The 13,631-nt window shown below is 40.2% G+C and overlaps 1 protein-coding gene across 3 annotated transcripts in view; it reads right to left on the bottom strand.

Moving 5' to 3' along the window:
* The window catches only part of eml5 (EMAP like 5), a 119,861-nt gene that overhangs the window by 78,796 nt on the left and 27,434 nt on the right, over positions 1-13,631 (bottom strand). For all 3 annotated transcript variants that reach the window (XR_009825315.1, XM_062042075.1, XM_062042076.1), the window contains exons 2-4: positions 10,827-10,986; positions 1,961-2,059; positions 1,518-1,586 (exon numbers count right to left, since the gene is read on the bottom strand). Coding sequence is in view for 2 of the 3 variants with exons in the window: in XM_062042075.1 (XP_061898059.1) it covers positions 1,518-1,586; positions 1,961-2,059; positions 10,827-10,986 (328 nt within the window). In the remaining variant the exon portion in view is untranslated. The remainder of the gene's footprint in view (positions 1-1,517; positions 1,587-1,960; positions 2,060-10,826; positions 10,987-13,631) is intronic.

Genomic DNA, 13,631 nt, shown 5'->3' with positions numbered 1-13,631 from the left:
TGTAAATAAAAGTAAATAAAGGGCTGCTTAAAATGCAGCGAATATGAGAGGCCCTTTAATTCGCCCACAAAACAACCATCCAAAAAAGCCAACAATACTCTATTTATACTTTGTGACTTGAATATTAACCAAGTATTAGTTAGTTTGATCATATTACGCCTATACTGGCTCACCTGCACTGGCTTCCTGTGCACCTAAGATGTGACTTTAAGGTTTTACTACTTACGTATAAAATACTACAAGGTCTAGCTCCATCCTATCTTGCCGATTGTATTGTACCATATGTCCTGGCAAGAAATCTGCGTTCAAAGAACTCCAGCTTATTAGTGATTCCCAGAGCCCAAAAAAAGTCTGCGGGCTACAGAGCGTTTTCTATTCGGGCTCCAGTACTCTGGAATGCCCTCCCGGTAACAGTTAGAGATGCTACCTCAGTAGAAGCATTTATGTCCCATCTTAAAACTCATTTGTATACTCTAGCCTTTAAATAGACCCCCTTTTTAGACCAGTTGATCTGCCGTTTCTTTTCTTTTCTCCTCTGCCCCCCTCTCCCTTGTGGAGGGGAGACACAGATCCGGTGGCCATGGATGAAGTGCTGGCTGTCCAGAGTCGGGACCCGGGGTGGACCGCTCGCCTGTGCATCGGTTGGGGACATCTCTGCGCTGCTGACCCGTCTCCGCTCGAGATGGTCTTCTGCTGGCCCCACTATGGACTGGACTCTCACTATTATGTTAGATCTACTATGGACTGGACTTTCACAATATTATGTCAGACCCACTCGACGTCCATTGCATCCGGTGTCCCCTAGAGGGGGGGGGGGGGTTACCCACATATGTGGTCCTCTCCAAGGTTTCTCATAGTCATTCACATCGACGTCTCATTGGGGTTGTGCAGCCCTTTGAGACACTTGTGATTTAGGGCTATATAAATAAGCATTGATTGATTGAGTGATTGATGATTAGTGATATTGTTATATAACTATTTCTAGCGGCGCCGTGATCACAAGCTTGCGTGCCAATGTTGACATGATCGATTGATGAGCTGCTTCCTCATTTTCTTGCTCGTGGAACTTTATTATAGAACATAAATCATGCCTCTCACCTGGATAGCAGAAGGATGAGGACGTATTCTGACGATTTGGTCAACTTTGGCATCCAATTGATGCGTTTTTGAAATAAATGCGCTGCCGAATGCTTAAAATAAGCAAATTGCGTAAATAATAAATTCATATTTTATTATTATAAAAGTGCTCGTTACTACTCTCCATATATACTTATAGCATGTATATAAAACCTTAATGGAGATGTCTGGATGTTTTTTTAAGGGTGTTATATACAGAATAGAGCGACTCCCATAAGCTCCATTGTAACGGACTATTGATGGCATTTATTTACTAGATAGAATGCAGAAAAAAAAGAAAAACATATGTGTTCTTGTCTTACATGATTGTGAATGATAAGCAAATTTCCCCAAAAAAGTGCAGTTCCCCTTTTAAAAGCAACATGCAAATGCATCTTTACCTTGATATGTTTGACTCCACAGCTTACGAGCTTGCTTGGCTGGTACAAATCCCAAGATATGTCGAATATCTGTGGAGAGAAGAGAATACATAAAATATTGGCTTTTTGCACAAATATCACAACATCCCATTGAAACAGAGTGTGGATTGCTGTGCAGGGATGCTCGTACTTGCCAGATTTGTGACAGATAAATGAAAAGCGACAAATGTGTGTGATTGAAATGACTGTGTTGCAGAGTGGGTAGGCTGTATTAGAAAACAACACCTGTCTGTATAATCATCATTTGAAAATTCCTTTTGATTAGCTGTGTGGTGTCTGAAACACTCTCTGTAAAACCCAAATTAGATGAGGGGAGCTGATTTGTCTATGTCTTATTTGGACTGGCCCTCAATTTTACAAATGAGAACTGTCGATGGACGAAGGTGCTGGAAGAATGCGTTTACCCTGTCTGTATGGCCCGGTGCGGCTGCCAGAACCTTCCCTCTCCTCCAGTCCCACACACAGATTGTGTTTTTAGAGTCCAAACCCACGGACACCAAGCACTGCAGACAGAAACACACATCATATAGAAGAACACAGAGTGACCAGGCTTTGTTGTACTAAATACAAGTAAAAGCTGTTTCACTACCCTCACTGTGGCATGGCAAGCCACAATGAAAAGGTTAATAATAATGTCTACAGAACAGTTGTCCAGCCCCTGGCGCTCCCAGTGAGCTCACTGGAGTGTTTCTGCTGGAGGAGCCTCCTATAGCTAACTGAGTGAGTAGGCTGGAGCAGCCGAGCAGAAGTGAACATAGCTGCTCTTATGGAAATGCAGCTCCACTCTGTAGCCTGCTTTGCATGGCAGGGGATGTCCTCTTACATGCACTGACTGAATCAGTCTTTGGATGTCTCCCTTTTCACTTGTTTTAAGACATGTGCAGACTGGTGAGCAGCATGGGGAAGTTTTAGCTAAAATACGTGCACAAAAGAGGGCTGAAACGGCAGTTTTAGAATCTCAAGTCCTTTTTGTTGAACCATGCTTGAGGGGAAACACTGGATTGCTGGTCGTTCCAGAAATAACACAACTATTTCATGTTTTCTCTGGTTAGCGTCACACTGAGAGGATGTCGGTGCACATTCTTTAATTACTTTTATATTTGGACTGCCTAATCATACCAGGGATCCTTCTGTATTGTTCTGACATTATTTGAATAGGAGGGAGAAATACAGCTACTGTACCTCACTTGGAAGCAACACAGGCACCTCCTGCTTTAAATACTGTCACTTCGCATCTAAATCCCCAGCTAGTTAGCCATGCAGAAAAAGAGCATAGGCTTATTTCTTTCGGCAAAATACAGGAGGTATAACTGCAGTGCAAGAGCTCCCGTGGGAGACATGCACAGATAAAAATCAAGAAATAGTTCCTACATAAAGTAGTATTGATCTTTAGCGTTTAAATCGGCATTAAGTGGACACTGCAATATGTGTATTCCCCAAAACGAAATTTAGGGTCAGTACCTAAAACAGGCCCTCAGTCTCCTTTTATTGGCTTGCCAAGCATAAGGCATTTCATAGATTATCTAGCAGGCACCAATTTTTTCTTGACAGAGTGCTTTCTGACTCATGTTTGTTGATGGCTAAAGCATGTTTACATGTTCAGTTCCGTTCCAGTTTATTTCTAACATGCATACGATACAATGTAATGCATCACATATTTCCAGTTGTTTCATTACAGCACGTCCGAAAAGGAGTAAGAAGAAGCAGAGCTACCCCTTTTCATATTTTATCCCATTTCCTTGTTCTCTGTAACAGAACAGTGAATAAATAAATAATAAGTAAATAATATACCATAGTAAGTAAAGAAATATTAAATACATAAATAATCTTTATCTCAAAAAAAAAAAAGGCGTTCAAGATGTTCATCATAACTATTGTTCTGTGTATTTTGTGAACACTTGTAGTTTGAACAGTCTCTTAAACTGAATTATATTGGTGCTTTGTTAGATTTCTTTGCTTAATCCATTCCATAATTTAATTCCACATACGGATATGCTAAAGGTTTTAAGTGTTGTACGCGCATACAAATGTTTTAAATTAGATTTTCCTCTAAGGTTATATTTCTCCATTTTTGTTGAGAAGAATTGTAGGGTAGCATGTCATAGTTTGCTTTGAACATAATTTTAGCTGTTTGCAAATGCACCAAATCGTTGAATTTCAATAAAAGTGATTTAATAAATAAAGGGTTTGTATGTTCTCTATATCCAACATTATGTATTATTCTAATTGATCTTTTTTGTAACACTGTTAGTGAATGAAGCACACATTTGTAGTTGTTTCCCCATATTTCTACACAATAACTCAGATATGGTAACACTAGTGAGCAGTAAAGAATATGAAGTGATTTTTGGTCTACAACATGTTTTGCTTTATTCATTATTGACGTGCTTCTTGCTACTTTATGTTGTATATTTTTTACATGAGATTTCCAGTTAATTTTATCATCTATTATTAAACCCCAAAATGTGTTTTCTTTTATCCGTTCAATATCTACTCCGTCTATTTGTAATTGTGTTTGACTTTCTCTTTTACTGTTGCCAAATAGCATTATTTTAGTTTTACTGAGATTCAAAGATAGTCTGTTTTTGTCAAACCATGTTTTTAATTTGTTCATTTCTTCTGTTATTATTTGTATTAACTATGGTGTGTTCTCTCCTGAACAAAACACAGTTGTATCATCTGCAAATAATACTAACTTTAAGTACTTTGTAACTTTACAGATGGCGTTTATATAGCGATTGAACAATTTTGGTCCCAGTATTGATCCCTGAGGTACGCCACAAGATATTTTCAGCTCTATTTCAATAATTTTTGAAAATTGCAGGAGTAGAGAAACAGTTCTGTAATTTGTAAACTGGTGTTTGTCACCAGTCTTATAAATCGGTACGACTTTTGCTATTTTCATTTTATCTGGGAATTTGCCTGTTTGAAATGATAGGTTGTTGATAGAGATGTCAGATAATGGCTTTTTTGCCGATATCCGATATTCCAATATTGTCCAACTCTTAATTACCGATTCCGATATCAACCGATACCGATATAAACAATCGTGGAATTAACACATTATGATGCCTAATTTTGTTGTGATGCCCCACTGGATGAAATTAAACAATGTAACTTTACCATGAACTGATTAACGTGGACCCCGACTTAAACAAGTTGAAAAACGTATTCGGGTGTTACCATTTAGTGGTCAATTATACGGAATATGTACTGTACTGTGCAATCTACTAATACAAGTTTCAATCAATCAATCAAAAACAAGGTTTTCCAATATAAGAGAACAACTTCAACTCCAGTTATGGAAAAAAGTGCCAACATGGCACTGCCATATTTATTATTGAAGTCACAAAGTGCATTATTTGTTTTAACATGCCTCAAAACAGCTTGGAATTTGGGACATCAATCAATCAATCAATCAATGTTTATTTATATAGCCCTAAATCACAAGTGTCTCAAAGGGCTGTACAAGACATGCTCTCCCTGAGATAATCCTGATACCCATTAAAACTATGTGAACTACTATACTTTGAATTTCACAAAGTGCATTATTATTTTATTTTTTTAAACATGCCTCAAAACAACAGCTACAAAAACAATGAAGGCACACAGCTTCAGTCCAGAGTGTACTAGAGCATACTTGCCAACCTTGAGACCTCCGAATTCAGGAAATGGGGGGCGGGGTTGAGGTGAGGGGGGCGGGGTTGGGGGAGGCGGGGTTTGGTGGTAGCGGGGGTGTATATTGTAGCGTCCCGGAAGAGTTAGTGCTGCAAGGGATTCTGGATATTTGTTCTGTTGTGTTTATGTTGTGTTACGGTGCGGATGTTCTCCCAAAATGTGTTTGTCATTCTTGTTTGGTGTGGGTTCACAGTGTGGCGCATATTTGTAACAGTGTTAAAGTTGTTTATACCTTCACCCTCAGTGTGACCTGTATGGCTGTTGCATAAAGCCGTAGATATTAAGTGTATGGGCCGGCACGCAAAGGCAGTGCCTTTAAGGTTTATTGGCCTCTGTACTTCTCCCTACGTCAGTGTGGCATTTTAAAAAGTCATATATTTTACTTTTTGAAACAGATACCGATTATCTTGAAACCGATACCGATAATTTCCGATATTACATTTTAAAGCATTTATCGGCCGATAATATCGGCAGTCCAATATTATCGGACATCCCTAGTTGTTGATATATGTTAAAGGTTCTGAAATCTCTTCAATAACCTTTTTTATTGTTTCCATATCAATTTCAATGCAATCGGTTGAGGTCTTGGATTTACCTTTTTTCACAATATTGATTATTTCCTCTTTTGTCACTCCTTCTAGGAACATAGAGTTGGGGTTTCTATCTATGGTGGCATTCAAGTCCTCATCTGACTCGGGATCTGGAATCTTTTCCTACATATTTGGTCCAATGTTCACAAAGTACTTATTGAAGGAATAAACTACTTCATTCATATTGTCATTTTTTACATTACCATCAAAGAAGAATTTAGGATAGTCATTTTTAGCACCATCTTTAATAATGCTATTTAGGATGCCCCATGTTGCTCTCTTATTGTTTTTGTTCTGGTCCAATAATTGACTGTAATATTCTTTTCTACTTGTCGTAGTATGCCAGTTAGCTTGTTCTTATATGTTTTGTACTTGTTTTCTGCCTCTGTAGATCTTTGTGTGATAAATGTTCTATATAGTGTATTCTTCTTTTTGCAACCATTTTTCATTCCTTTTGTCGTCCATGGTTGATTATTTTTCTTTTGCTTCTTACTAAGTTGTTTCAATGGACAGTGTTTGTCATAAAGCATTTTGAGGGTGTTAAAAAAATACCATATGCATCAGCTACATAATTTTCTGGAGACATTGTACCAACTGTGTTTTCTCAGATCATTTTTGAAAGCTGTCATACTTTGTTCTGTACATATTCTTCAAAAAGTATTTTTGTCATCAATGTTCCTCTTCTTGTAGTTTCCATCATAGATTATGAAAACTGGCAGATGATCACTGATGTCGGATATTAGCAGGCCACTTGTGGTATTATTATCAAAATCATCGGTAAAAATATTATTAATAAGTATGCCGCTGTGTCCTGAGATTCTGCTTGGCCTTGTGATTTTAGGATATAAACTCAGGCTATACATTGTGTCAATAAAGTCATCTATGGGCTTTTGTTGTGATCAAACACACACAACACATTTGTACCTTGCATAATCTCATAACTCTAACAAACAAAATGCCTGAGTGCAACTGTCCAAATGACACTGCTCGAGTAATCACATGTCATTTAGAATGAGCTCTGATTGCCATCTGCAGTTCAAACAGAGCTTGTGTGATCAGCCTTTTCGACACGCTGTGACAGCATAACTGACTGAGCACACCGACAACACAGACCAGCCACTAGATTTATAAGCAAAGTGTTTTAGAAAAATTCCGGGATTGATGATGTTGATCACATTCTTCAATGTGAGGGGCATCGTCCATGGAGTTCTTGCCACAGGGTCAGATGATCAACAAGCACTTTTTAAAAGACATCTTGCGGCGTTTTCTTCATTCAGTGCTACATACGAGGCGAGAGTTCACCATGACAACGTTCCCACTCAAAATGCCCGAAGCCTCTGACCATTCCTGGCCGAGAAGAAGATTGCCGTGCTGGAACAACCTCCCTACCCTTGGCAGAAAAGGCTGGGAACGGGCGATAGACTATTTGTAGTTTGGGTTTGAAAAACATTTTGTGACTCTGTTCCTGGAACTTTTCTGACACACCTCTTGTCATGTCTGTTGATCATGTTTTTGTTTTGGCCATGTGCTGTTTGTTTTTTGGACTCTTTTGAGTTCCTGGTTGCACTTCCTTGTTTGTTTGTTTCCATAGCAACCCATTAGTTTTCACCTGTCCTGTCACGCACCTGTTTCACGTTTTGACTCACACACCTGTTGTTAATCATGTCTGTGTTATTTAAGCTTTTCATTTTCTGTTGGTCTTTCTGGCGACATCACATTCATGCTCCACACTATCTACACACCCTTATGATCCATGCTGCTCTTTTTTATGCCCCTCTTCTCATGCCAAGTAAGTTTTTGTTTAATAGTTTTTGTGCCCTTGTGCAAGTCTTTTGTTTTGTATAGCCAAGTTTGTTACCTCCGCTGTGAGCGCCTTTTGTTTGCACCTTTTTGATTAATTAAAATAAACATGTATTTAAATTCACGTCTCGCACGCGCCAATTTTCCGTTGCCTTCTGGGAGAACAAACCACGCCATGGACCAAGTCGTGACATTATGTCGCCAGCATAAAAGTTCTCCCGCACGAAAATTGGACTTTTTTACGAGGCTTCTTGGGCGTTCCTGCGCGCGATGGAGGAGGAAACGCTGCGCTACTCCTCCATGGAGCACAGAGACCTGATGTGGGGGCCAGATGGAAGACTGGTGCCATTGTGCTCCATTTGGTCCGAGGACGACGTTGGCGCGTCGCCCCAGCCGCGGAAGCGTCGCCCAAGACGGAGGACTTCCGCAAGCAGAGAGGACGCCTCACTCCCGCAAGCTCCTCCCCCTCCGGGCGGAAGCAAGCAGCAGGCAGCCTAGCTTCGCCCTGATGACGGCACAGACCAGGAATTTTTTTTCAACTCTTTTTCTTTCGATCCCCCGCCCCCCAGGACTCAAGCCACGCCCAAGTCACAAAACATTGTTTTCTCCCCCACTCAATCCCAGGTGGGGAAGAATAAAATACTTTTTGGACAATTAAAAGGGGATGATTCTGCCCCCCTCCTGACCTCCCTCCACCCACCCCAAAAGACGGTTCCAGACCGCGGGGAGCGCGTCTGGGATCCGCTCCTTGAGGGGGGGCTAGGGCTGGGAACTGTTCAGGTGGGGTCGCTCTTCGTCATGCCATGCCACAGCCTCAAGCACGGCCGCCACCACCAGTCTTTCGGCCTGCTAAGCCGCAACCTCCGGTTCGGCCACCACCACCGGTCTTTCGCCCTGCTAAACCGCAACCCCCAGCTAGGCCACCTCCACCTGCACCACGGCTAGCTCCAAAGCTAGCAACATGCCATGCTGCACCACGCCAAGCGCCACCAGTAGCTGCTCCACGCCGCCAAGCGCCGCCAGTCGCAGTTTCACGAAGCCAGGCACCGCCAAGCCAGGCACCGCCAAGCCAGGCACCGCCAAGCCAGGCACTGCCAGGCCAAGACCAAGCACCGCCAAGCCAAGACCAAGCACCGCCAAGACCAAGCACCGCCATGCCAAGACCCTCCATGCCAAGACCAAGACCAACCATGCCAAGACCAAGACCAACCATGGCCACGCCAAGCTTCGCCAAGACGCGCCACGCCAAGCTTCGCCGCCCGACGTTCCACGCGAAGCTTCGCCGCCTGCTTCGTCTGCTGCACCCGCGCCGGTTTCATCGGGTGCTTCCACGCCTGCCATGATGACGACGCGCCTGCCTCCTCGTCGGCCACGGATGTGGCCACTACCTGGTCGTCCGCCACGCCAAGTGCGCCCACCTCTTCGTCGGCCATGGATATGGCCATTCCCAGGTCGCCCACCTCGTCAGGTACAGCGGCGGTCTACGCGTCGCCGCCACCTGATTCTTCCCCGGTGGATTCGGGGACACAGGGTCTGGCGACCCACCGCCAAGTCCCCCTCCCGCCCTCCCATGACTCTCGATCCTGCCTTGTTTTATTTGTTTTTGGACATCTGGGATCTGTCCTTAAGGGAGAGGCTCTGTCATGTCTGTAGATCATGTTTTTGTTTTGGCCATGTGCTGTTTGTTTTTTGGACTCTTTTTAGTTCCTGGTTGCACTTCCTTGTTTGTTTGTTTCCATAGCAACCCATTAGTTTTCACCTGTCCTGTCACGCACCTGTTTCACGTTTTGACTCACACACCTGTTGTTAATCATGTCTGTGTTATTTAAGCTTTTCATTTTCTGTTGGTCTTTCTGGCGACATCACATTCATGCTCCACATTATCTACACACCCTTATGATCCATGCTGCTCTTTTTTATGCCCCTCTACTCATGCCAAGTAAGTTTTTGTTTAATAGTTTTTGTGCCCTTGTGCAAGTCTTTTGTTTTGTATAGCCAAGTTTGTTACCTCCGCTGTGAGCACCTTTTGTTTGCACCTTTTTGATTAATTAAAATAAACATGTATTTAAATTCACGTCTCGCACGCGCCAATTTTCCGTTGCCTTCTGGGAGAACAAACCACGCCATGGACCAATTCGTGACACCTCTTTTATCATTACAACAGTGGTGATTGCTTTAAGACTGCACATAAAAAAATTAGTGGTCAAATGTGTACTTTTGTGTTTACATTTCATTGACTAAATATGTACTTGAATACGTTCAACTTTTGTTTAGCTACTTTCGCTGACAGCTGACGCGACTTCCTTCTCATTCATTGTGGTAGCGTCATAGTGCATTAAACTGAGCATCCATTGACTTCAATGGGGGAGCATAGAGAGGTCTCTGGAAGTGTATGGAAATTGGGCTTGGGCAAGGAGGGTCTGAATGCTGAGATTCCTCATGGTGGTCTGTCTGAGGCTGAATTTGATTGACAGCAAAATAAGCGAATCAGCGACCTTAAAAATATAAGCCACTGCCAAAGTTTAATTTTGTTGTTCCAAGTTGATATGGAGAATTTAAAACCTTTAAGTGATGCTGTCTTTTTAAAATTGAGAATCTTTACATCTTCTATTTGTTATTTGAGACTGCACTTGTGTTTACAGAGTAGCTGAAAATGCTCTTTTCCTAATTGAAAGACCAACAGGCGCCACTGATCAACAAGTACGCAACAATAAACAACCATCTCACTGAGGCTTGGGCATTTGGCTATGAAAATATGAACCTTCAATTGAAGAATTCATTTTAAATATTGTTTAATGTAATATACATGTTATATTATATTTTATAACACACATTCAATTATTTGGCCATCTATAGTGTAGTGTTTCACATTACTAAATGTCATGCACTGTACCAACTTGGGATCAATTGCCACTCATTATGCTATTCACAATCGCCCTGCAACTGACCAGCAACCAGTCCAGGGTGTCCACATAGTCTCCAGCCACGACTGTGATCATAAACAGGATACAAATCCAAATATTGCTTGAATTTCTGATTTCATGGGGACATCTTTGAAATAGAATAGAATAGAATAGAATAGAAAGTACTTTATTGATCCCTGGGGGAAATTCAGCAATATCTAAATATCATTAACATGTTAATAGGAAGTTGCACATAACAGAAAATTGGCATAGGTAAAAGTATGCATTATTGTGTATACCTGTCCTTCTAGGTCAAAGGCCAGGCAGGCAATGCCGTGAGTGTGCACGTCCTTGAGGATCGACACAGTCTGCACAGTGTAGGAGTCCCACACACATATGTAAGGCTCCTTGCCGACCTGTCCAGTAGCTACCAACACACGTTCAGGATGTAGAGCTAGACTGTAAGGAGAGGAGAAAAGGAAAAATAACATAATATTAGCGTCTTCACTTTTGCAAGGATTAACCCTTCCAGCAAAAACCACTGGGACGAGATGAACACATTAAGCCCATGCTGGGACTGAATGGGCCAAGAAGAGGGGCAGCTTGATGTGGTGACATGGTTGACTGAACTCAGTCATGCTCATACACACAGACACACAAACACGCATGCACGCACACACACACACACACACACACACACACACACACACACACACACACACACACACACACACACACACACACACACACACACACACACACACACACAGCATTGCTAAATGGGTGCCTGAAGGATAGTCACAGAGTCTAATAAATGATTATGTTTGAGTCACATAAATCAAATTGTCTCATTTGATTAACACAGTACTGTGAAAAACTCATGAGCATCATTAGTTCTATTGTTTTAGCCGCCCGTGATTACAATCATATACAACCAGAATGTCACTAGAGCTCCACCAACGCCAAAAGGGAAAGTAAAAAGTGTTGTATGTGTTTTTGCTGGTCCATGTTTTTGTAAGTTAGCAGGTTTCTTTTTGGTTCATGGAGGATGATAAGAAGACAGGTGATGCTATTATAATTCTGGGAAATGTACGGTTTCACTGTTGCCATAGTGATGGTGAAAATAAAATCTTGTACCCGCACTTTAATCCACATCCTGACAGGATGTTATAAATTCTTACTGGCCCATGTGCCATCTCTCTACAACAGTATACATTGGTATGTTTGTACTAATTGATCTCGTAAAATCATGCAAACAAAACCAATGGCGCACTAGGACTTTTAAACAGTACTGTATATTTTATCATTCTTAACTATTCTCTGGTCAATTCACCTGGCCTAATTTATTGGGCAGGGAGTTTCCTTGTATACCAGACATATGTTTGTAACACTCTTATATAATCCTTGCCTCCCTTCGCCAACTTGGAGCACTACTGCGCTGCAGCCAAGCAACAGCATGCTGTATAAAGCTCTCTCTTTCCCTCACTCTCTCACCCGTCCTCCCCCTTTAAGCCCCACCCATCCTTTTGGCAACCGCCAGTCACGTTCCAGATTCACAGGAAAACCCTTCTTACTGCTTTCCTGCTCATGACCTATATATTACATGCTGGTAAAGAGCAACCGTTATTAGGGTTGCGCAATATTTCACATTTTGATATGGATCCGATACAAAGTAAATACAGGGCAAGTATTGCCTATACCAGGGGTGTCAAACGTACGGCCCGAGGGCCGGATCAGGCCCGCGAACAGGTTTTATCCGGCCCGCGGGGTGAGTTTGCTAAGTATAAAAATTAACCGGAAATTTTTGAATGAAAGAAACAGCTGTTCTAAATGTGTCCACTAGATGTCGCAATAGCAATTATTTGTATCTTTGTAGATGATGTGTACAAAATGAACCACGTGATGTTAATACATCAGTCGAGGAAAATGATCAGACTACATAAATAACATACTGTAATTTGATTTTGATATAATTTTTTTATCTTGATTGATTGAAAATTAACACCAATGAGGTGACTGATGAACATTATCATATAATTTATTCAGAAAATATAAATAACGACAAATAAAATAAAATATAAAAATAAAATATGAATAACGACAAATAAAGATAGAATACTAATTAATATATATATATATATATATATATATATATATATATATATATATATATATATATATATATATATATATATATATATATATATATATATATATATATATATATATATATATATATATATATATATATTGTATTTATATATATATATATATATATATATATATATATATAAATATATATATATATTTGTATTATATATATATATATATATATATATATATATATATATATATATATATATATATATATATATATATATATATATATATATATATATATACAGTGTTTCCGATAAACTGCCAAGATACCTGTGGCGGTGGGGGCGTGGCTATGGACGTGGTCACCATGACATCATCGAGTAATTTGCATAATTTACTACAATGATATGATTTTCTCTAAAAAGGCTCAAAAAATGTATACTTACTAATTAATAATAACAGTTTTGTTTTAAACGTCCATCCATCCATCCATCCATCCATCCATCCATTTTACAATATAATTACAACACTTTATGTACATATTTATATACAGATTTGAACAATAAGTTATTCACTGAAATATATTTATTAATTGTGGTTCTTACAAAAAATATATCTTATAAAATATAAAAGCTAAAATGTCTCTTAAAGCTATGCCCCTTTAATTAGTGCATACTAAATCATTTAACTTTAGCCTACTACTACAACCATATTATTTACCAGCAACATAAAGTGAAACAGAGGCAGAGGTGTCCTGCCACAGTCAGTAACAAATAAACAGAAAACAGTAGTGGTCAAATACTAATAAGGCAACAAGAGAAGTATCCTACACTTCTCTTTTGTAAAGTAAATCTGAACAGCCTATATGGGCATCTACATCAACTATATGATTTGCCTGAGAAGCTGGAAAGGACAAAAAATAAATAAATAATTTTTATTATTTTTTTTTTTAAATTTGTGGCGGACGTAATTCTTTCATGGCGGGCCGCCACAAATAAATGAAT

The sequence above is a fragment of the Entelurus aequoreus genome, linkage group LG03, assembly GCF_033978785.1.
Source record: "Entelurus aequoreus isolate RoL-2023_Sb linkage group LG03, RoL_Eaeq_v1.1, whole genome shotgun sequence".
Lineage (NCBI taxonomy): Eukaryota > Metazoa > Chordata > Actinopteri > Syngnathiformes > Syngnathidae > Entelurus > Entelurus aequoreus.
The sequence above is the reverse complement of the archived record's forward strand: the minus strand, read 5'-3'. Positions and strand labels throughout refer to the sequence as shown.